General features: G+C 38.5%; 1 protein-coding gene across 3 annotated transcripts in view; it reads right to left on the reverse strand.

Moving 5' to 3' along the window:
• The window catches only part of ar (androgen receptor), a 78,915-nt gene that overhangs the window by 34,472 nt on the left and 20,572 nt on the right, over window positions 1-23,871 (reverse strand). For 2 of the 3 annotated variants that reach the window (XM_010895396.3, XM_013134503.3), the window contains 2 exons: window positions 16,099-16,250; window positions 636-752 (listed from right to left, as the gene is read on the reverse strand). In XM_010895396.3, the coding sequence (XP_010893698.1) occupies window positions 636-752; window positions 16,099-16,250 (269 nt within the window). The remainder of the gene's footprint in view (window positions 1-635; window positions 753-16,098; window positions 16,251-23,871) is intronic. The other variant, XM_010895397.3, reaches the window with a different exon arrangement.

Raw genomic sequence — 23,871 nt, forward strand, 5'->3', positions numbered from 1 at the left:
CACTGGACCCCCCTGTCTCAGCCCCAAGGTTTTATGCTGCTATATTATGAAGCCGGGGGAGTATGGTCAGTTCTCCTTCTTTGTAAATCTAAGGAATGCCATCTCTAAATTTTGCTTGTGTCCTGTTCTGTTTAAACTTCAGAGGACATGAGCCCCTGGACCACACATCAGGACTACCAGGCCCGAAAGACTCATAGCTGTCCCTGTCCAATGTCCTCCTGGTTTTGTTGCAGATCAAGTAGTTGATGATACCTGGTGATTTCTGCTGCCACTCCGCTGAAAAACTCACAATGTTCACAGGGTAGAAACTGAGGAAGAAACTTAGAGAGAAACTCTCCTTTTCTGACTGCAGGTTTTTAAGACTTTCCCCAGAAAACTCATAGATGAAGTCATTGCTAAAGAGGTTTCTAACAGGTAATGTAGGGGGTGAATACTTATCGAATGAAAGTATATCAGTGTTTTATTTTGAAAATCATAATTATATAGATTTTTGTCACTCTTTGTAATATGTAAATGTCTAAGGTGTAAATACTTTTTACTTTGTCCATGATCTATCAGTAGGTGGGTGGTTAGCTAAATACTTAAGTTAGTTGTTATTGCCTTATAATATTGACATGCTGTAGATAGTTATTTACCTCCAAGTGTCATCCCAGCTTCAAAACACTTCTTCAGTCGACATGAAGGGCAGTTCTTCCTTCTGAGCTTATCAATTGTACAGTCATTTCTGCTGGCACACAGGTATTTCTGTTTCCCTATGAAAGACACAAACAGAGTTAAGAATTACAGAATAACAAATGTATATGAGGAAAGTTACATCATAGTTGGTTAGACATACTTGGTTAGATTATAGCATGAATGATTACCAGTGGTGTACAGTTACTTAGTAAATATACCTAACTAAAGGACACGTTGTGTATTCATTAAAACATTTTGATATTTCACTTGGTTTTAAGAAACGTAAACCATCAGCAATATATTTCCCCATGCTTGTTTCATGATTAGTTCCTGTTTTTGTTACTTGGTTTTGTCATTAAAAGTAATCTGTTCTCTTTTATCTGTGCCACTGCAACAGCAGAAAGAGAATCCGCTCATGAAGCAGTCTAGATGCTGGTGGGGTAAATTCAGAAGTAAAGTGCCTTGCAAAAGTATTTGAATGCCTGACAAATTTTCTAATGAAACTGAATTACACGTTAATAAGTTAAAGCTGTATCACACCACACAGGCACTGCCAAGAAAAGGATGTTCCTCAAAACTCTGTGTTTAAACAAAAAGGAGACTTCAGAGAGAAACCACAGAGGCCAAAAATCACATTGAGGGAGCTGCAGAATTCAGTGGCTGAGAGTGGAGTAATGCGCCAGTAAACCATTTATAAGATCACTTCATATCACCTATCTGTATGGGAGGCTGGCAAGAAAGCATCAGTGATTTGGTTAAATGTTTTGTGGTCAGATGAGACCAAGATGGTGTTTTATGTGTATCATACATCTAACACTTACCATGCCTCAAGACACATAATTTCTGTCTAAAATATTTTAAACACAAGTAGTTAAAAAAGTTAGGTTTTAAAAAGTGCTACATTGGTTAGGAACAAAAAATCTGTTCTGTGTTCCAGGTGTTTTTGTGTTGCTATAATCATTTTTTGTGAAAGTGCTGGTTTTTGTGTGAATTAAAAATCTAATGTGAATTATAAAAATATATTTTTTAATAATTGTACAATTCCAACAGGGAAGAATGTGATGACAGAATATTTCTGTCGGGATGCTTTTCATTAGAAGGAAGCTTGGCATCTTGTTAAAATTGAAGGTATAATGGATTGAGAATAACCTGCTTCAGTCTGCAAAATAAACCTTCTTGCAGAACAATAATTCCAAACCCAAAGTAACATTGGAGTGTCTCAAGAAAAAAAGGTGAAAGTCCTACATGGGCCCAGTCAGTCTATCTTAATCCAAATTGGATATTATTTTGAAAATTGCAGTTTTACAACCATCTCCCAGTCAAACTAAACAACTTGGACCAAATCTGCCAAGAACAATGAGACAAAATCACTCTGATATTGTGTGCCAAACATTACCTTAAGAAACCTTAAGACCTTATTGCGGCGAAGGATTGTTCTAACAAATATTAATGTTTGTGGGATGGATATTCATACATATATTTTACAAATATTTTCCAACATAAACTCAATGTGAACTTATAATAACAAATTTTGATATCCAGTGTTGTAAAAGATTAAAAGAAAATGCAAGGAAACCTACAGTATCAGTCCAAATTTGGACTGGTACTGTAAATAGAATCTTTCAGAAGTATTCGGACCACCTAACATTCTCACATTTTTTTTTAAATTATAGACTTAATTTATAGTTAATAAAAAATGTAACACAAAATACCCAATAATGAAAAACAAAAAGGTTTTAGACATTTTTGCCAATATATTGAGCTGGCTGTCAGGCCAAACTACTGTTAGTAACTGTGCAAAAATGGCCATGGACAGGGAGTTTACCAAACACACAATGGCCATTAGCAGAACTTCAGAGTTTCTCTGCAGAGATCTGAGAATCTGCCAGAAGGCCTTTATGGCAGAATGGCTAAACAGAAGCCAAACCTGAATATAAGGCATATGACATGCGGTCTAGGGATGTTAATGATGAATCAAAGATTGATTAATTGTGGATAAGAATTTGATCAACGGCAACTAATTTGATCGATGTAGGCAATTCAGAGCCGCCGGCAAATGTGTGGCGAGATGGCATTTGCTCCAGTACTTTTCAAAGTGGTGTGGCGCCGCCCCACCACTTTCAGTGCAGCGGAGTAGAGCACATTCAATGTATCTACGATTATAAATGTAAAAAAACGTTTTGTAATGGAAAAAATAAACGTACATTTCTTGCAATTGAACAAGCTGAAAAAAAATCCTTTTCCAAATTTCAGCCTGTTTACTCTGTTGAATGTACCTCAAACGTTGACGCACTACCTCAAACGTTGACTGCAACAGGTTAAAGCACCTGTCAGTCACAGTGATCTCCTAGCTACAGCCAACTTTGCTCCAGAGGCAGAGCATCGACCACGCCACGCTAATTTGTAGCTACTGTGAAGGTCCACTCACTCTGTCTGCTTAACTGTTCTGTTCTGTGCAGGTTGGTGGGTGGAGCTGAGAGGGTTGTCTGTGATATTGGGAGCACCTGTGGCTGGGGCTTATTAGGCTTACCTTCTCAGTCATTAAGGGGCCTGCCTTCTGGAAGCACGGGTGGTTTTTGAGTTGTTCTTAGGTTTTGTTTTGTTTGGTTCTTCACCTTTCAACATGTGCTTTCACCCAGTCATTCCCATCATCCACTATATTACTGATATGCTGACTGTCACTGGATTATCTATTGGTTTATTTAGTTAATGAATTATTTTGTAACTAATTTCTACATGTGGACTCCCTCTTTGTCATGACTTATGAGCTGAGGTTGTGACACTACACTAAGTGTTTACTAGGGAGTTAGCATACATTACATAATTAGCTAGCTAGCTAGGTAGTATTATTTTAAGCTCACTGATTACGTTTGTTTGCCACAGGAGAAAGACAAGTACATGAAACGATCTGCTGCTGCTACCCAAGCGACAATAATTAGGTTCCTGAAAAGGTTAGCTAGCGTTCAGTAACTTATTATTGTCCCTTGGCCTTGGTTAGCAGTTTGTTAAATTAAGACTGATGACATGGTGTTGTTTCATTGACATTTGTCAAATATTTCAAAACCTAGCTAGCTAAAAATTCCAGTCGTCTACACAGAAAATAGTAATACTTTCGTCAAACCATAACAGACAGATGACGAATAATGCGCTAGGATAAATTGCTAATGAATTCTAGAGCCAACAAAATTGTCCTTCACAGACAGCCATTGTGGTGTAATTGCATGGTGACACCTAGCGATGGAAACTAGTAGGACAGAGTTAGTAGGTGTTGTGGAAATTCTTGAACTGATGTATACTTGATCCTATACATGTATGAATTGGTTACTAGTTAAAGTACCCATGTTTGGATAAGAAAAGGAATGCAGGAGAGGGGGATCTGGTGGTTAGGGTCATTATTGACTGGTATTAGCAGATTATAGGGTTGCTCGTAAATCGGTAAATCTGTATAACCCATCAGTGTCTATCTGTTGTTTGTCCAGATGCTGTGTCTTCTCCTAGAGTTGAAGAGGTTACCCATGTGGGGGAGGATATCTTGCCCCTTGTGTGAAGCCTAGGTAGTAATAGAACAAAGGGAATGTGTTCTGTTGAGTTAGGACAGCAACTTACCACACCCCTTTTAACTGTAATAAATACGAACTGTTCATGTATGAAGTTAGAGACTCCTCTGACGATTATGTTTGTAAGCGTTTGACGCGTCTCTCTTATTTGCAAATAATAATAAATGTCTAAATTGTACCAAGATAATTTTGTCTCTGTTCTTACTCCTTTAAGAGTGTCGATCGATGGAATTGCCATCACATAGGAAGAGTGCAATACATAGTGACGTGATTCAATATAATCTGATGTTTGGAATGGGAATATTTTATAAACACCCCTTTGAATTGAGCTGTTGATCTATTTACTAATTGATTATACAACATTTTATACTGTATCTATTATTTTTACATGCCTTGTCCATCTGGATAAGTGTCTACAAAGTTACTCAAATGTATGTGTATGTTTACAATGATCTTTCATCAACAAAGCATACAAGTAGGACACAGAAGTTAACCTCACAAGCTCAGCAAAAATTCAGCCTGGTCCCCAAGAAAGGTCCCTGATATGTCCTTAAGTTTGCCCCACCACTTTTGGACTTGTGGTGCCACCTCTGAGGCAATTTTAATTCCATATTACTTGAGAATGCTTTGTAACTTGTTTGGGGGTGACTCGCTGAAGAATCTAGTGGTATAATCCAAAGAAAGCATGGTTTGGGATCATTTTGATTAAAAAAAATACTTTAAAAGTGATATAGCATTTCAACATCACGCCAGGTATGAATATTTTGCTAGATACCATTAAGCATTAAACTTTTTCGTTTTAACTTTACCTTCACCACAAATAGCATTTATGAACTGTATGTCTTTTGCCACTGGCAGTTTTAACAGCTTATTAGCCATTCGTAAATGACGCTGATACAATAACTACCAATATAAGTGACGATAACTGATTTTTCGTCAAGTGAAAAGACAGGAGAATCATGTAGCCAACAGAGTTTTTGTCTATCCTGAACAAATTATTTTTGCCACTGGCCGTTTTAACAGCTAATTAGCCATTTGTGAATGACATTGATACAGTACCTATCAATATACAGCTCCTGAAAAATTTTAGACTACTGCAACTTTTCTTTCCTTTCCACAAAAAGTTGAAAAGGAAGGTTTGGAGTGAGGAGCAGAAGGGTTAAAATTAAGTTAACACTTCAAATTGAACGCTTCTGTTCCTCACTCAAAATCTTCCTTTTCGACTTTTTTGGAAAGGAAAGAAATGGTACAGTTGTCTCTTAATTTTTTCCGGCTCTGTAGGTGACGATAACTGACTTTCTCGTCTAGTGAAAAGACGTGTTGACAGCCAAGTATTTGTCTATCCTGAATAAATCTTACTATCCCACAGAACGGTTTTATTTTAGGCTTCCTATAACATAGCTAGTGAAGGTTGAACCCAGCAAAGTTGTTGTCTGTCCTGAACAAACCTTAAGGCATAATGTGTCATGACTGTAACAGGAGGCGAACACGGGACCTGTTGATCTGTAGTCTGCATCTCTAACCACTATGCTATTTAACAAGGGGTAGTCACTCATTCACTCACTCAGTAAGAGACATTCGCTCTTCTAGGCCGTCTCTGCTTACGGGGTCTGGCAAAAAATCTAAAGGCTTGCCTGGAAATCAGATCAGCATGCCGTAGTTTAGTAATTGGAGTCAAAATACATTATTTTAAATTGTTGTTTTTTTAATAAAAGAAAAGGTTTCTTGTTTTGTGGAAAAGGAAATTTGATATATGACAAAAAGATTACCAACAGGCCTTTGTTTATAGCTTGCAATACATGAAAGGGATCTTGCTGTATCTTGGGGCAACTAATGAAGTAATGCACAGGTCAGAGGGACAGAGGGAATTACTGATTATTGCACAGGTGTGCCTTAGGCTGGCCACAATCAAAGGCCACTCTAAAATGTGCAGTTTCACTGTATTGGGGGGGTCCGAAAACCAGTCAGTATTTGCCTCACCTAATGGTGCGGGAAATGTTCTGTTAGATTTTGTATACACTTAAGAACTCAATAAAAACACATTTAAAACAAAATACATAACCCCTCCATCCCGATTAAAAGGTAAAATAATTGCCTTATTAATTGCTGGCTATAATACCACACCAACTGACTTAAGAGTAGCCTACTGAACACAAGACAGCATTTATAGTGGTAGTAGCGAGGAAGCAGGCGTGAGCAGTAACTTTTGTCTTAATACATTGCAGACTGCAAAATGGTTCAAAAGCTTGGTAGGTTGCTTCTGTTTGGCTTGACATTACTACTTTGACCAGTGCAATTTATGCCAGTTAGCCTATTGAAAAACCCAGACGAGAAGATAGACGAGGTCCTTTTGTAGGCTACAAAAACAGCTTGTCTTTGCGGGTCTCATGGTGATAAGCTGATTTCAACGCCAGTGCAAAGGTCCAAACCGAGAGGAGTTTGGGGAAAATACAATCACTTAAATTACGAGTCTGATCCTATGCACTGGCACTGAAATGAACCCATTTCAATGCAAGGAGTCCTGGGAAAGACCCGCAAAGACATGCCATTCTTATCTCATAAAACCATTCTCTGACACTGGACATCTAAAAGCAGAACAGCTTGTTTTGCTTTGCTGCACGATTTGAGTCACTCTTGTCAGAAGTCTTCCATGTTTTCACATACATTTTTGGTATCGCCTCAGCTCTCTTGGAACCTTTACAGACAAGGTACTAAAAAAATTATCTGGTACAAGGTACTATCAACAGAAAAGGCGAGCCGAGTCGAGCTGGTACCATGCAGTGGAAAAGTGCCATTAGCATTGGTACCCAGGTGCTAACTACCCTTCACTGAATGCATGACGTCAAATGGATGAATGTGCGATACTCCCAGATGAATGATAGAGTTTTGGTTGAATTTCCATGACCATTCAACAATTTACTTAGGCTATTATTGAAACATAAAACAAACAACATAGGCTACTTGACAATTCAACATATGTATCAGATGTTACTGTTTTTCAATAGGAGATTCAGCTTCTTGTGTAGGCTAATTTAATCATATGTAAATTTTAAATGTAAATCACTTTTTCTTTTTTAAGAAACTAAATGACAGACATTCTTTACCAATGGCCAACTACCAATAATAAACATAGGTATTACACGTTACTGGCAATTCAAACTAGGTGTGTCGCGATATACCGGTATTGACGATAACCGTGTTATTTTAAAAATGAAATATTGATATCATGTTAATAATACACGTCTGATAATATCGTATTCAGTAGGCGAAACTAAAGTTGTATTTTTTCCAAGAACCCTCTCGGTTTTTCGATACCTTATTCATGTCACTTACAGATAAACAATGCATGTGCTTAAGCAAGGAGACTGGATCTATGCACTGGCATTTAAATAAAGTTGTTAGCCCCACTAGAACCCCCGGAAGAGATCCGTAAAGACGTGCCATTTTTGTAGTCTATTTGAATTGGAAAAAATGATGTTTTATTTTTCCCCAAACTCCTTGGTTTTTCCATAGCTTTTTCATGGTCAAACGATGCATGTACTTTAAAATACGAGTCTGGGCCTACACACTAGCGTTTGAATTGACGCCTTTTCGTAGCCTATTCACAAGGCGAAAATGTTTTGTATTTTTCCAAAAACTCCTCTTCGTGTTAGGCCTTGTGGATCTTTTGTTTATCAGTTCATCTGGTTGCCTTTTCACTATCCATTAAGTGGAATTATTCTTTTCGAATGCTTTTCTTTTTTTATTTGTAGAGTTATGGTTTCAGACTCTCTCCACCTCCATACACTCGTATTTCAGTGTATTTCATTTCCCAAAAAAGAGAACATTCAACAAAGTTGAAGATGAATTTGAAAGAGCATTTTTTTACTTCACATTTCACCGTGATAACAATATTACCATGAATACTTTTGGCCACGATAATCGTGTAGTGAAAATTTGATATTGTTACAGCCCTAATACAAACCCTAATTACAGCCCTAATTACAAATGCATGAACAACAGAAATAAAACATAAATCATACATTAATAAGGTAATAATACATTATTTAACATGTTGGTACATTTGCATGTGCCATATTCCTTATCTTATTTATACATATATAATTATTATAATTATTGTGGTTGTTGTTAGTAAGACTGTATTGATTGTTTTTTTTTCATCATAATGGTAGTCTTATTGTGAATCATGCATTGTCTTATTTTTTGACATTGGTTTACACAGTCTCTGATCAGACATGAGTTTTCAGCTTTGACCAACACCTGGTCATCTAATAGTTAGACGGAGACCTGGAGAGGCCTACAAGCCACAGTGTCTCACACCCACTGTGAAATTTGGTGGAGGATTGGTGATGATCTGGTGATGCTTCAGCAAGGCTTGAATCGGGCAGATTTGGCTTTGTGAAGGCGCATGAATCAAGCCAAGAACAAGGTTATCCTTGAAGAACACCTGCTTCCTTCTGCTCTGACAATGTTCCTCAACTCTGAGAATTGTTTTTTCCAGCAGGACAATGCTCTATGGCTCACAGTCAGGTCAATCAAGGTATGGATGGAGGACCACCAGATCAAGACCCTGTCATGGCCAGCCCAATCTCCAGACCTGAACCCCATTGTAAACCTCCGGAATTTGATCTAGAGGAAGATGGATGGTCACAAGTCATCAAACAAAGCTGAGCTACTTGAATTTTGTGCCAGGAGTAAAATCACCCAACAGCACTGTAACAGACTGGTGGAGAGCATGCCAAGACGCATGAAAGCTGTGATAAAAAATCAGGGTTATTCCACCAAATATTGATTTCTGACTTACTAAGTTAATCCTCTTGAGTATAAATGAAGAAATTGAGATTTCCGCCTATACTGCCATTGCCCATTATAACTGCAATATATATATGCACATTTGTTGTCAGGACATTCACAATGAAGGTATTCTGTATAAAATCCACCTGGTAGATTATGAAGAATTCATCAGAATGTAGATTGGATGAAATAAGTTTTTCAGGCACAAGCTAGAACACAGAACAAAAAAAAGTTTTACATTTTTCTATTCTTTCAGGGACAGGCTAAAACTCAAATATTGATATTCTCAGCTATACACACATCTTATGGTTACACAAACATGTCAAAATTATCAGAAACAAATTGGGGATTGATAGACATAAGTGCTAGATCTGTGCAGCTATTTTAGTAGGTGGTGTCAAGAGCCATTTCCAAGTGTCCCTATACTTCAAATCTGTAAATTACATAATTCCACTGTTTCATGTACATCTGTAATTTTTTTTAATGCTATTTGTTTAGTATAGAAAACCAATTTCTACAATAAAAACACAAACATTCTGATCCCATTGACTTTCCATGGCACCTCCGACCTATGAGGAGCCATATAGAGGGAAATCTGCCTACCGCTGAAGGGACAATCTAATTGGCTACTAGACTTGTCAGTCCAACCAAAAGCTATGCTAACTGAGCATTAGCTTCAAGGCTAACGGAACGCTTGACCAAAATAGGACATCCATCGCATAATTACACATCCAGACTCTCCGTACAATCAACATGTTTTATCAGTCATACATGATTGGATAACATTGCCAATAGGCTGGTTAACCTAACAATTAATTTGCTTTAACTCAAGCACAGACCAAACCAGAGATTACCTTGTAAGAGGAAAGTGTCGCCTCTCAGATGTCTGGATCGATAAAGGTAAGTCCCAGGCATCCAAAATATATGTCCTTATGATCGATAAAATACCAGTTACGTCCGTGAAATGATGTATGATCACTTTAAGGTCAAATTTGATCATACACACGTTTCATGAATGAGGGCCACAGTGGCTTGGGTGCCTGTAAATAGGCAATGCAAATTGGCTCAGCACCGTCTGGAAATGGTGGGGTTGGTGTCAGACAAGAGTTGCCTTGTCCCACCACATTCGAGCAACACTTTGTCATACACCTGAAAGCTCAGTGCATTGACCTTATTCACCACGCCTCCATCTTGAAATCCAAAACGAGGCTAGGAGGTACACTCTAAACCGGAAGTTCATTGACAGAGCGCAGCAGCGGGCGTCTGTCATCATGGCGATACCTGTGTGGACATCAAATCTTTCATGTCTTCCCAAAATAACAGTGGACTATGTCGAAAAATGGGCCAATAAGGACTGCATGATTTCCCGGGATGTTTTGCTGAAAGGATACAGCAACTGGTTTGAGGGATATGTGCACGACGTGGAAGGTAATGCACAGACGATCACAGCTTTTTTTCTGAAATCAACATTAGTTAACGTTACTTTTAAAGTTAGCTTGTTAGCTAGATAAAACAACAGGACGTGACAACATAACAAGCTGATGCTAAGCATTGTTAAGATATATTAACCACTCCAGACTGACTGTTATTTTGAGTGTTAACAAAAAATTATTTTACCGGCAGTCAAGAGGAGCGAGACAGTCAGTGTGAGAGCGAAGTCTTTTCGCTCAATGCGAAAAAACGAGCCACCTTACAACATTCAGGTATCATGACTGTGGATGAACTGCTCAGTTTGCGGAGTGGTGGCACTGCTAGAACAAATACGCTAGCTAAACGTTCAAATGTTCATCTTGATCGTTCATATCAGCAGTTCATCTTTCCATGCTAGACTAAAAATAACATGTTATGTGCAGTTGATGTGATCTTTAGCTAAAAGTGTATTGGACCCATCAGTCAAAATAGCTTGTTTCCAATGTGTCACTACAAAGCAAGGCAGGGTGCTACTGTTGATTATTAAAATTACTAAATTTTAAGTATAAGTTAATTTGTTTACAGGCATGGGTTACTCAGTTCACATAGCAATGTTACGTAGGGTTGGAGAAGGTACTATTCAGGTCTCCAGGCTAGTAAAAAGAGCAACAACTTGCTTAACGTTACCCCCGAATCAGCCCTTCGCTTGTTATTACTTAAAAAGGACCGGTTGGTGGCTAATCAAGTCATGTCTATTTAGCCAGAAGGTTTAGCTAGCTATCTCTATGACAGTTAACGTAAATATGGCTAACGTTAGCATCGTAAACTAATGTTAATATCTTACCTTGAAATGGCGACCGGGATCTCTTCTTATTTTATAAATCCATTCACGGCAAAGTACATGATCTTTGGGGAAACGATGGAAGGTTTGACCTGTATAGGATTTCTTTCTCTTTGAAGACGTACATTTGGGGACACAACAATGCGGCGGCATTGTAGGTAACGTTATGACAGAAGTCTACAGATGGGCGAGCCAACGTTACTTCCGTACCCCACAGCCTCGTTTTGGTTTAAAGGAAGTGACGTGGGTGAACAAGGCGAATTCTCCTCAAAGCTTGTAGGTGTGGGCAAGAAAATACTGGTTGAATCAGAAATTTGAAAACATTTATATTTCAGTAATTTAGCAGACACTTATACAGAATGAGTAAAGATGTGAGTGCATGCGTTTTCATCCTTTTGTTTGTGTTAAAAAACAGAGCGGCTTGGAGAAACTGCTTTGCAGTACATTCATTGCAATCCTTGAGTATTTGGAAAAGTCTTATTTTTTCTGCTCCACACTCCAGCAATTTGGATTTGAAAATGATAGGGTTAAAGTACAGACTGTCAGGGTATTTTCACCCATATCAGATAAACCATTTAGAAATAACATCACATTTTGTATATACTTCCCCTATTTGAGGATACTAGGACTATCCAGAGAACCATTCAGTAAAACATTTTTAAACTTGTTGTCCCAACATGGTGGGCCAGTTTCACATCACATTACTGACAAACTGCCTTTGTCTCCCACACAGTTGAGCTGCAGCATTTTGTCCAGAAATACACTGTGCACGTACAAATCACTATGCGGGTGAAAATTCAGTTGGGAAGCTTAAACTGTTGTTAATTGCATGCCTACACTAGGCACGTTACCTTTCAACAAGTGCCTGATTCTTCTGTACAATAAATGAAGCCATGTATGCGTAGCAACAACTGCTTCATACCAATATTAGACAGCCAAGGTTAGCTGAAGCGTGACGTTCACTGCTGTGAGTAAGAGTGATGTCAGATCCGAATTGGGAAAATGCAAACCGAATACCTACCCAACGGACGAATATCCAAACACTGTATTAGAATATTCGGGTCAAGCCCCAAAGGATACTAGGTCTGCGCAATATATTGTTTCAGCATGTACACATCCGCAATAGTCACATCGCAGAATGTGTGATTTAGTAAGGTAAACATACACTCACCTAAAGGATTATTAGGAACACCTGTTCAATTTCTCATTAATGCAATTATCTAATCAACCAATCACATGGCAGTTGCTTCAATGCATTTAGGGGTGTGGTCCTGGCCAAGACAATCTCCTGAACTCAAAACTGATTGTCAGAATGGGAAAGAAAGGTGATTTAAGCAATTTTCAGCGTGGCATGGTTGTTGGTGCCAGACGGGCCGGTCTGAGTATTTCACAATCTGCTCAGTTACTGGGATTTTCACGCACAAAAGAATGGTGTGAAAAGGGAAAAACATCCAGTATGCGGCAGTCCTGTGGATGAAAATGCCTTGTTGATGCTAGAGGTCAGAGGAGAATGGGCCGACTGATTCAAGCTGATAGAAGAGCAACTATGACTGAAATAACCACTCGTTACAACCGAGGTATGCAGCAAACCATTTGTGAAGCCACAACACGCACAACCTTGAGGCGGATGGGCTACAACAGCAAAAGACCCCACCGGGTAGCACTCATCTCCACTACAAATAGGAAAAAGAGGCTACAGTTTGCACAAGCTCACGAAAATTGGACAGTTGAAGACTGGAAGAATGTTGCCTGGTCTGATGAGTCTCGATTTCTGTTGAGACATTCCGATGGTAGAGTCAGAATTTGGCGTAAACAGAATGAGAACATGGATCCATCATGCCTTGTTACCACTGTGCAGGCTGGTGGTGGTGGTGTAATGGTGTAGGGGATTTTTTCTTGGCACACTTTAGGCCCCTTAGTGCCAATTGGGCATCGTTTAAATGCCACGGCCTACCTGAGCAATGTTTCTGACCATGTCCATCCCTTTATGACCACCATGTACACATCCTCTGATGGCTACTTCCAGCAGGATAATGCACCATGTCACAAAGCTTGAATCATTTCAAATTGGTTTCTTGAACATGACAATGAGTTCACTGTACTGAAATGGCCCCCACAGTCACCAGATCTCAACCCAATGGAGCATCTTTGGGATGTGGTGGAACGGGAGCTTCGTGCCCTGGATGTGCATCCCACAAATCTCCATCAACTGCAAGACTATCCTATCAATATGGGCCAACATTTCTACAGAATGCTTTCAGCACCTTGTTGAATCAATGCCACGTGGAATTAAGGCAGTTCTGAAGGCGAAAGGGGGTCCAACACAGTATTAGTATGGTGTTCCTAATAATCCTTTAGGTGAGTGTATTTCAGCTACAGACAGGATGATGACCTAAAACAGGTACTTGGTCGAGAGTGCCTTGAAATTGTTGCCACAACACGAGGCAATACGACCAATTTGTTTGATAATTTAAGGCGGCACCACAAATCTTCGTGTGACGAGTGCAAAGCATCTCAATGCCGTCCAATGTTAAAACACCGTAAAAGAAAGTTTCCAAACGGCAGAGAAAAATCACAGATTCAATAACATTTCACGTCGCCAAAGACATGGTACCAGTTAACACAGTTACCAAAGAGGGTTTTAAAAACATGATCCGTGTGCTTGATAAGCGGTATGTAATGCCATCACGCAGCTATTTTTCTTGCCATCCCAGAGCTGTACCAGGAAATTCAAGACACAAATTGAAACAGAGCTGTCACAAGTGGAATATTATACCGCAACAACAGACTTGTAGGAGAAACAGAGCCCTACATAAGTCTGACCGTACACGTTCCACCTGAAAAGTTGCTGTTTGCAAACTGCATTTTTCCCAGAGGATCATACAAGTGAGAACATCGCAACAGGGATGAGAGAATCTTTAGCTGATTGGGGCCTAGATGAGAGTCGTCTGTATAACAACAGACAATGCCGCGAACATGGTGAAGGCTGCACCTGAACAAGTGGACCAGATTGCAGTGCTTTAACACAGACTGCATCTTGCAGTTGGTAAGTTATGCCCAATTGCGCATTCTATTTTACTACTGTTGCTATTGCTATACTATTACTGTTACATATTATTACCTAGCAACCTGTTCTGAAATATGATAATTTTCACAAGTTTCATACATTTTAATTGTAGAGGATGGGGCTGGGGAAGAATGAAGGACAGCCAAAGCTCTTTCTGAAGACATCCTCTGTTTTTACATATAGCAATATATATTGCAGAAAAACAAAATATCGCAATGTCAGTTATTTCTAATATTGTGCAAACCTAAAGGATACCAAAATTATTTGGACAGTTGGCTTCAAAGCTGTCTCATACTAGGCAGATGTTTTTGTTTGCATCATTAGTGGATGTAGAAGAGCTGTCAATGTTTAGTCCTGATTGTAGGCTTTACATTTGGAGTCATTTGCTGGTTTCTGACAACACAACAAAAATGTGTCAATGCAAATCAACCACGCAAAAAATGGGGAGGGCTATGTGTCAAAAGAGCTGTAACTCATACACGGTTGATGGTTTATGGATGTAAATACACTAAAATTTAAGTTGACAGCATGCACTTTTACCTCTCAGTTATTGTGTTACTTTAAATCATTGTGTTGTAGTAAAGAACCAATACAACAAAACTTTCCAAATACTTATGGACTTTAGGTCTACCTCTATGACTCTCCCATGCCTGACGGGAGTTGCGATGAGACACAGAGACACAAAATTAAGGGAGAACAACAGAATACAGAAAAATGCTTTTTAAAATGCTGAGTTGGTGGAGGCCAGCACAAAACTCATACCTTATTGAAGTGGATGTAAAAATCTCCTATGGAATAAATGAATGGTGTAATAATGCAAAGAACCTATTTTCATGTTTTTCCCGCTAGGTTTTATGGGGATTATGACACTGATATTATTTCAGTCAATAGGCCAATATGAAAGGCCTTATATGGCCATATATCCAAAATCCATCCAAATCGCCCATTTTGGGGGAACTTAATGTATGCCATTTAGTACGAGAAATGTTGAACGATTGAAAATGATGACAAAAACACCTACTACATAGTATGCTAACTCCTGCATAGAATGTGGGTTATGTTAAAATAAAAATTATATTTTCCAAATAGTTATTTCTCTGTCAAATAACTGAAGATCATGGGTCATTTATTAAATTGAAAATACTGGTAAATTGGAATTATCAATATATTGACAGAGTCCAACTATATTGTTATATTAAAATGGGAAACAACAGGTTAGAAACATACATAACCGATAAGTAAAATGCAACCTATGGGTAGCTTTTTAAACAAAAACATTGATTGGTCTTGCAATAAATGCTCATAGATTAGTAATATGTATTTCTGTATTCTTCTAAAAGCACAGTAATCTAACAGCTCTTAAAAGTAATTAGATCAAATTAATGAGTTTGTGTAATCCAACAGTTATGATACTGATTATTATTTTGGACAGGGAACTAGTAACGGCAATAGAATTCATTTAGAAAATTATCCACCCAGCATGTTAGAATGGTTTTGTAAAACAAAAATGTATGTAGATGGCTGTTGATTCAGACCAAACCATCCATGTAAATACTATAGACCATTGTGATTTTTTAAATACAAACATTTGATGAACTATTTTCCTTATTATTTAATGAATGCAAAATAAATTATTTCCCAAAAGCATTAGTATTCAATCTTAATTATAGATTCCATTTCCACTTTTGATTGTCTGCTATCCATTGTGTGTGCAGAGCTGAAGTGGCATACAACTTATAACAAATAAGTCTTACCTTCTGCAGCTCTCTTGAAGAACACTTTGCAGCTGCCACAGGTGAGTGCTCCATAGTGGCAGCCGGATGCCTCATCTGCACAGATTAGACAGGTCCTCTGGGGTGGGAAGAAGAACTCCATGGGGAACATGTGGTCTCTGTTGCCCTCAAACCTTTAGGATCACAGTAGACAATATTGAAAATGTTAAAAGAAAGAAAAATAATAGGTTTTTATAAAAATAAGTTACTATGATGTTTTTAAGTTTTTTTGGGGATACTGTCATACCTACAATTTACTTGTCTGTACGATGTTGTGTGATTACCTTTGTATAGTTCCCTTTGAGTTCATAGGTAAATCTGGGAGGTGTCCAAATTTCTATAAGATCATCTTTTTGTTTTCTTATCTATGGTATTTCATAAGCTACTGGCTCCTCTATACAACTAGTAACACACACTAGATACACACACTGCTGTGAAAAAATACATAAAAGAATGATGCAATTCCAATTATCAATAGAGAGCGAGCATTCAAGTATGTACAATTTAAGTTTAGACGCTTCTAGTCTGGGAAATTGACCTTTGCGTGCTTTAACATCTGGCGTCACGTTCACTCTGGCCAAGAACCAGTGGACATCCAGCCTACTGCTGATACTGCATAGTTGACTGTTACTCTGCTTGTTATAAGTTTGTCCTTGACATCTTACGTTGCACGTCACTGAGGTATAGTCATGTCTGTACAGACTGTCCTATCTCTTCCTGTCCCATTTGGCCCTGGCAATGCTGTTCACACCTATACCACACTCTCAAGTCATTACACCCTCTGCTGAGCTCTAATGGCAAATCTGAAAAATGATTAGCCAGTCTGGTTTACCTGGTGAAGATATAACTCTGAAACCATGGACATGCAGGAGAAATGTGTCAATTACACAAGAATAAAAAATGTTGTGAATCAAAATAACTTTTCACCGTGACTTGAATAACATTTCCCGATGGTCATTTAATTAAAAAAAAAATTGTAACAAACCTAAAAGGCAAACCAGATTTCTAAATATTATGCAGTAAATGTTGCTAAAAAACCTGAGAATGAAGCAACATACAGCTCCAGAAAAAAATAAGAGACCACTGCACCTTTTTCTTTCCTTTCCAAAAAAGTTGAAAAGGAAAGTATTGAGTGAGGAACAGAAGCATTCAATTTGAAGTTGTCTCTTCATTTTAACCCTTCTGTTCCTCACTCAAAACCTTCCCTTTCAACTTTTTTGGTAAGTAAAGAAAAAGGTGCAATGGTCTCTTAATTTTTCCCAGAGTTGTATATCAGATTTTTTTCTTACTAATATTTCAGTATAACATTAGTAATTCAGTAAATTTTTTGAATTTGACCAGAGTCTGAATAATTTTGTAAGGCATCATACATACAGCTCTGGAGAAAATTATGAGACCACTCCTAATTTTTCTTAAATCAGCATCTCTATATGTATGGCAGCCATTCCATTCCAGTGTCTGTTAAATTCCAACACAGACACATTTTACTTAATGAGATACCGATTAGGTGACCTGAACCAAATCTAATTTAATGAGGAAAAGAATAAAAACCACTGCTATGGTCATCACTATCCTCTCGCAGTAAGACCAGCTGGATGGCAAAAAAAGTGCAAGTAGTACCTCAAATGTAATTTGAATGTAACAAAAACTATTCAGCATGACAAAAGAAAATAAAACATTTGAGTGAGGAAAAGAAGGGTTAAACTTTAGCTTTCCTGGCAGAGGGATACAGTGATTATCAGGTTGCTTCCATCCTGAAAATATCAAAGACGGCGTTCATAGTGAGTCAAATTTGAAGATGGATGGTCACAAGCCATAAAACAAAGCCAAACTACTTGAATTTTGGTGCCCGGAGTGGCATAAAGTCACCCAACAGCAATGTGACAGACTGGTGCAGAGCATGCCAAGACGCATGAAAGCTGTGATTAAAAAATCAGGGTTATTCCACCAAATATTGATTTCGGAACTCTTCCTAAGTTAAAACATTAGTATTTTGTTGTTGAAAAATGAATATGAATTTGTTTTCTTTGCATTATTTGAGGTCTGAAAACAATGCATATTTTTGTGGTTATTTTTACCAGTTGTTGTTTTCTACAAATAAATACTCTAAATGACAATATTTTATTTGGAATTTGGGAGTAATGATGTCAGTAGTTTATAGAATAAAACAAAACTGTTCATTTTGCTCAAACACATATTTATGCATAGTAAAACAAGAGAAACTGATAATTATGCAGTGGTCTCTTAATTTTTTCCAGAGCTATATATGATGCCTCGTGAAATACACAATGTAATTTCTCAGTGCAATGCAGACGAGAAAGCTCTGAATTTCAATGAAACATGACAAAGCCCTAAAATTGACCACCCTGAATCCCTGTTTCAGACAAAAGTTGTGGATGCATATTATGAATTATGGTAAGTGAATTACAAATAGAAAACAATAGATTACGTATGTATTCACCCCTTTTGCTATGACACACCTGAATGAGCTGTCGTGAAAACAATTGTCTTTAGAAGTCATGTAAGTTCTTCAATACAGCCAACTGGTGTGCAATCTAGGGCTGACCTCATTCAGTCCACTAGTTGATTGTTGGGTCAGTAGGCTGTTGGTCGACTAAGGTTGATTTAAATTCTATATGGTTATATTATGTAAGAAAATACATATTTGATTTAAATATACTTGTCTCTGGGAAGTCCCACATTTTCTTATTACAATTCCTGACAAACAACTACATCACAAGACAAAGGAAATCTAAAATAAGGGTCTTTAAAGGCACCAATCAGGGGTAGGATACAATAACATTTCCAAGGCACTGTATTTGGGCTGCAACAACTGATTGATAAAAATCTATAACGTTGATAATGCAAAACGTCATTATCGATTAGTTGGGTCTACATGAGACACAGCAAAAAAATACATACAGGGACCCTTAGCGGTCATTGTGAAAAAAGAAAATGAAAAAAACAGGAAAACAAATCCATTCCCTTTTATCCGTTTCTCCATTATTTGTATTCGTTCCCTCAACGTATAACCATTCCTTCAAAAACATTTATTCATTCCCTACATTTTTGTATCCGTTCCCTCAACTTTTTTTATCCATTCCCTCAACTTCCTTTTCTATATTTCTCCACAACAGAAACATTGTGGCATTTAAATTTATTACAATTACCATTAAAATTAAAAATATCAATCAAAAGTCGCTCAATCGTAATACCCTGGAATGCTTTGAAAAGTCTTGAAAAGTGATATTATCATAACCCTTTAGTTTTTGGACATTTTTATTTCTTTTAAAAATACTGTCTACGGTTGTTTTAATTAATGCTTTGTAAATGGATGAGAAAAACACTGAAAACCTTTTTTATTTTTTATAAAAAACTATTTTTTCCATCCAGCCCTACACTGAATATCCCATAGAGCACAGTAAAGTCCATTAATAAGAAATGGAGAGTATATGGCACAACTGTGAAACTGTCTACAACAGGCTGTCCTCAAAAGTCAGGGAGACCTCCTTTGGCAACTTTAAAGCAGTTACAGTCTTCCTCGGCTGAGCTGGTAGACTCTCTGCATACTGCAGCAATAGCCCAGATGCTTCACAAAAGTGGCCCTCAAGGAGGAGTGGTGAAAAGAAAGCCATAGTTAAAAACAACTTACATCAAATCTCAGCTGCAGTTTGCCAGAAGGCATCTGGGAGACTGAGACCAAGTGGAAGAAGATTCTATAGTTTGATGATACTAAAATACAGTGTTTGGTCCTCAACGCTAAGCGCTATGTTTAGCATAAGCCTAACACTGCACATGATTCTGAGAAATGGTGGAGTATGGTGGTGGCATCAAGCTACATGGATGTGACTCTGCATCAGTGCTTTGAATGATTGTGAATATGTAGTAGAGGATTAAATGCATGAAGCGATGTACAGCAAAATCCTGGAAAAAACCCTGAAAAAGTCTGCAGAAGACCTGTGACTCCACCCCAAGCATACAACCAAAGTCACAGATGTAAGGGAACAATGCATACATCAAGTCTTTTTTAACATTTAATGTTCACTGTAAATGTAAATAATTTCCTATCCAGCTGCAATCAAACCAGCAAATATTGTTAGTTAATCTGTGAGGTCTATTTGCTGAGGAAGACTGCTGGGTAGTTTTTGTGGCTCTCTTGTTAATTAGCAATAACTAAATGTGTGTTCAACACCCACTCTCTACTGGTGGTAGCGTTAGCAATACCTTTGCTGTAGTAAATGATTTCAATAAAGATACATTCGACTGAATACTAAGGGGTTAGGTAAGGATTGGCATGGACTTTGAAAGAAATCCAGTTAAACGGCTTATTCAGTGTAAGAGATGTGCTTTAAGGTGCTGCAACAATGTAACTGCGTCATGATGGGTATATCATTTTGCTTGCTTTGAAGGGATAGATCATTCAAGTTAGTTTTTCTTCAACTCACATTATTGCTTCCAATCAATAAGTCATTTAATTTGCCACAATCCTGTTTCATTCCTTATCCACTTAGTTTAAGGATGTGCACACTTATGCAACCAGGTTATTTTAAGGTTTTTACTTTTCATTTTTCCCCCTCAAAGATTTCAGTTTGTTTTCCAATTGAATTGTTCACATTATAGGGCACATTAAAGTGGAAAAAGTTCTGACATGATTTATCTTTGTTTCATTCTTTTACATCACAAAAACCTGGCATTTTAACAAGGGCGTGTAGACTTTTTATATCCACTGTATACAGATTTTGCTGAACAATATATACAGGCATATATATGCTGCCACCCAGATTACATCATTTTCAGGGAATGCCTTGCTTATATCTGCAAGACAATGCCGAAACACATTCTGCACATGTTACAGCATAGCTCCGTAGTAAAAGAGTGCGAGTGCTAAACTGGCCTGCCTGCAGTCCAGACCTGTCACTAATTGAAAACATTTGGTGCATAATGAAACAAAATATACGACAAAGGAGACACCGAAATGTTGAGCAGCTGAAATCCTATATCAGCAAGAATAGGAATACATTTCACTTTCAAAACTACAGCAATTGCTCTCCTCAGTTCCCAAACGCATACAGAGTATTGTTAAAAGAAGAGGTGATGCAACACAGTGGTAAACATGTCCCTCTCCCAATGTTTTTGAAATGTGTTGCTGTCATCAAATTCAAAATGGGTATGTATTTTTCCAAAAACAACAACATTTCTTAGTTTCAATATTTGATTTATTGTCTTTGTACTATTTTTAATATAAGGATAAATGATTTGCACAACATTGCATTCTGTTTTTATTAGCATTTTATGCAGCATCCCAACTTTTTTGGAAATGGGGTTGTAGTTCTTGGAGGGCCTGTGTGTTGACTACTATCATTGATCTTAGATAAAATATGGGAACCTGTTTGGTGCTAACTACAATCTAAAGATACTTCTATATAGAACCTTCTGTGTATTTATACTATGTTACAGTTCTATAATCCTCAATGAATAGTTCCACATTACTGGCCGTTAAAATGAAATTATGGAACAAATTAGCACCTGCATATTTATTTTATATTTTACTTTCTTTTGGATTTTATGTCAAATGTGTATCAATAAGGTCTAGGCTACATGTTTGTTTTCTGCCTGTAAATCATGACAAATAATCTTTTCCAAAACAATTGATGGTTACAGCATAATTCTATAATGGATTCCATTTAATTCTCATCATTCTTCACACAATTCCCCATAATGACAAACCAAAAACAGGTTTTTAGACATTTCTACAAATTTCTACAAAAATCAAATTTACGTAAGTATTCCGATCATTACGTGATAACTTTCGTTGGGGAGTGGTGACGAGCTTCTCACCCTATCTCTAAGGGATCGCCCAGCCACCCTGCGGAGAAAGCTCATTTCAGCCGCCTGTATCCAGGATCTTGTCCTTCGGTCATGACCCAAAGCTCATGACCATAGGTGAGAGTAGGAATGTAGATTGACCGGTAAATCGAGAGCTTCGCCTTGCGGCTCAGCTCTTTCTTCACCACGACAGACCGATACATCGACCGCATTACTGCAGAAGCTGCACCGATCCGTCTGTCAATCTCCCGTTCCATCCTTCCCTCACTCGTGAACAAGACCCCTAGATACTTAAACTCCTCCACTTGAGGCAGGCACTCTCCACCAACCTGAAGTGGGCAAGCCACCCTTTTCCGACTGAGGACCATTTCTTACTTCCTGTTCCCTCAAACTCCAACCTTAGTGATATCACTCATCCTATTACTCAATCTATAGCTAACACCACACTAACCCAGACAGCAAACAATATACAACCGCTTGCTATATTCCACCATCTCTACTTACAAGGCAATATGTACACACCCCAAGCTGGGGCTGACGTTTGCCGCTGAAGAAGTTGTTCCCATCTCGTGCGAGATAGCACTAGCTATCCAACCTCAGCAGGGCCGCGTTATTTCTCTGGCAGCTGCCACAATCCAGAGGACTATAGAGGGGTATAGGCAAGTCCAAAGTTCCTATGAAAGCAGCATGGAAAATCTGCTGCAGATGCCAGAAGCATCTGTTGTTTGTCATTACAATGATTCAGTTTCCTAATTTATTAAATCAAGAAATAAATTAACAACTCAATCCAATGATTTTGGAGTAGGTACAGTGGGGAGAAAAAGGATTTGATACACTGACCATCAATCAATCAATCAATCAAAATTTATTTATAAAGCGCTTTTTACAACAGCAGTTGTCACAAAGTGCTTTACAGAGACACCCGGCCTTAAACCCCAAGGAGCAAACAACAGTAGTGTTGAATTTCAGTGGCTAGGAAAAACTCCCTAAGAAGGTCGAATTTTAGGAAGAAACCTAGAGAGGACCCAGGCTCAGAGGGGTGACCAGTCCTCTTCTGGCTGTGCCGGGTGAGATATTCAGAGTCCAATTGGAATAATAAATAAATTTCTCTTGGCTAAATCCAGAGTATATTTGATTTTAGACTAGGTCAGAAGTATGACCAGGTGGACAAGGACAGGAACAGCAACGGTCCCCCCAAACCAGGTAATCCGCAGGTGTGGACCAGGACCTCATCTCCTTCTAAAATTTAAAATTGGAGGAAACTGAGAAAAGTTAGTAGTACATCCCTCATGTCCCCCAGCACAATAATATAGCAGCGTAACACCTTGGAAACTGAGACGGGGGGGTCCGGTGACACTGTGGCCCTACCCGGGGGAGGCCCCGGACAGGGCCCAACAGGCAGGAAATCAATCCAACCACATTGCCAGGCATCAACCAAAGGGACACCCACCAACCGCAACCCCCCTGAATGAGGGCCGAGTATTGCTAGTAGCGTACAGCCCAACTGCACAAGTGCGCAATAGAGAATCAACAACAAGCCAGTGACTCTTCCCCCGAAGGGCATTGGAGGGAGGGCATCCCAGTGGCGACGAGAGCCCACCTGGCAAGACAGCAAGGGTGGACAGTATCAAGCCTACTGGTCACCTTCACGCCCCCGGGCCAGGCTACACCTAATTATAAACCGTGCTGTAGAGATGAGTTTTTAGTAGACACTTGAAAGTTTGCACTGAGTTTGCATTTCTAACCTTAATTGGCAGATCATTCCACAGGAGTGGAGCTCTATGAGAAAAGGCCCTGCCGCCAATTGTTTGTTTAGAAATTCTAGGTACAATTAAAAGGCCTGCGTCTTGCGATCTAAGGTTACGTGTAGGTATATATGGCTGGATCATTTCAGCAAGGTAAGTAGGAGCAAGTCCATGTATTGATTTA

Source organism: Esox lucius, chromosome 7, assembly GCF_011004845.1.
Source record: "Esox lucius isolate fEsoLuc1 chromosome 7, fEsoLuc1.pri, whole genome shotgun sequence".
In the NCBI taxonomy this organism is placed as follows: Eukaryota; Metazoa; Chordata; class Actinopteri; order Esociformes; family Esocidae; genus Esox; species Esox lucius.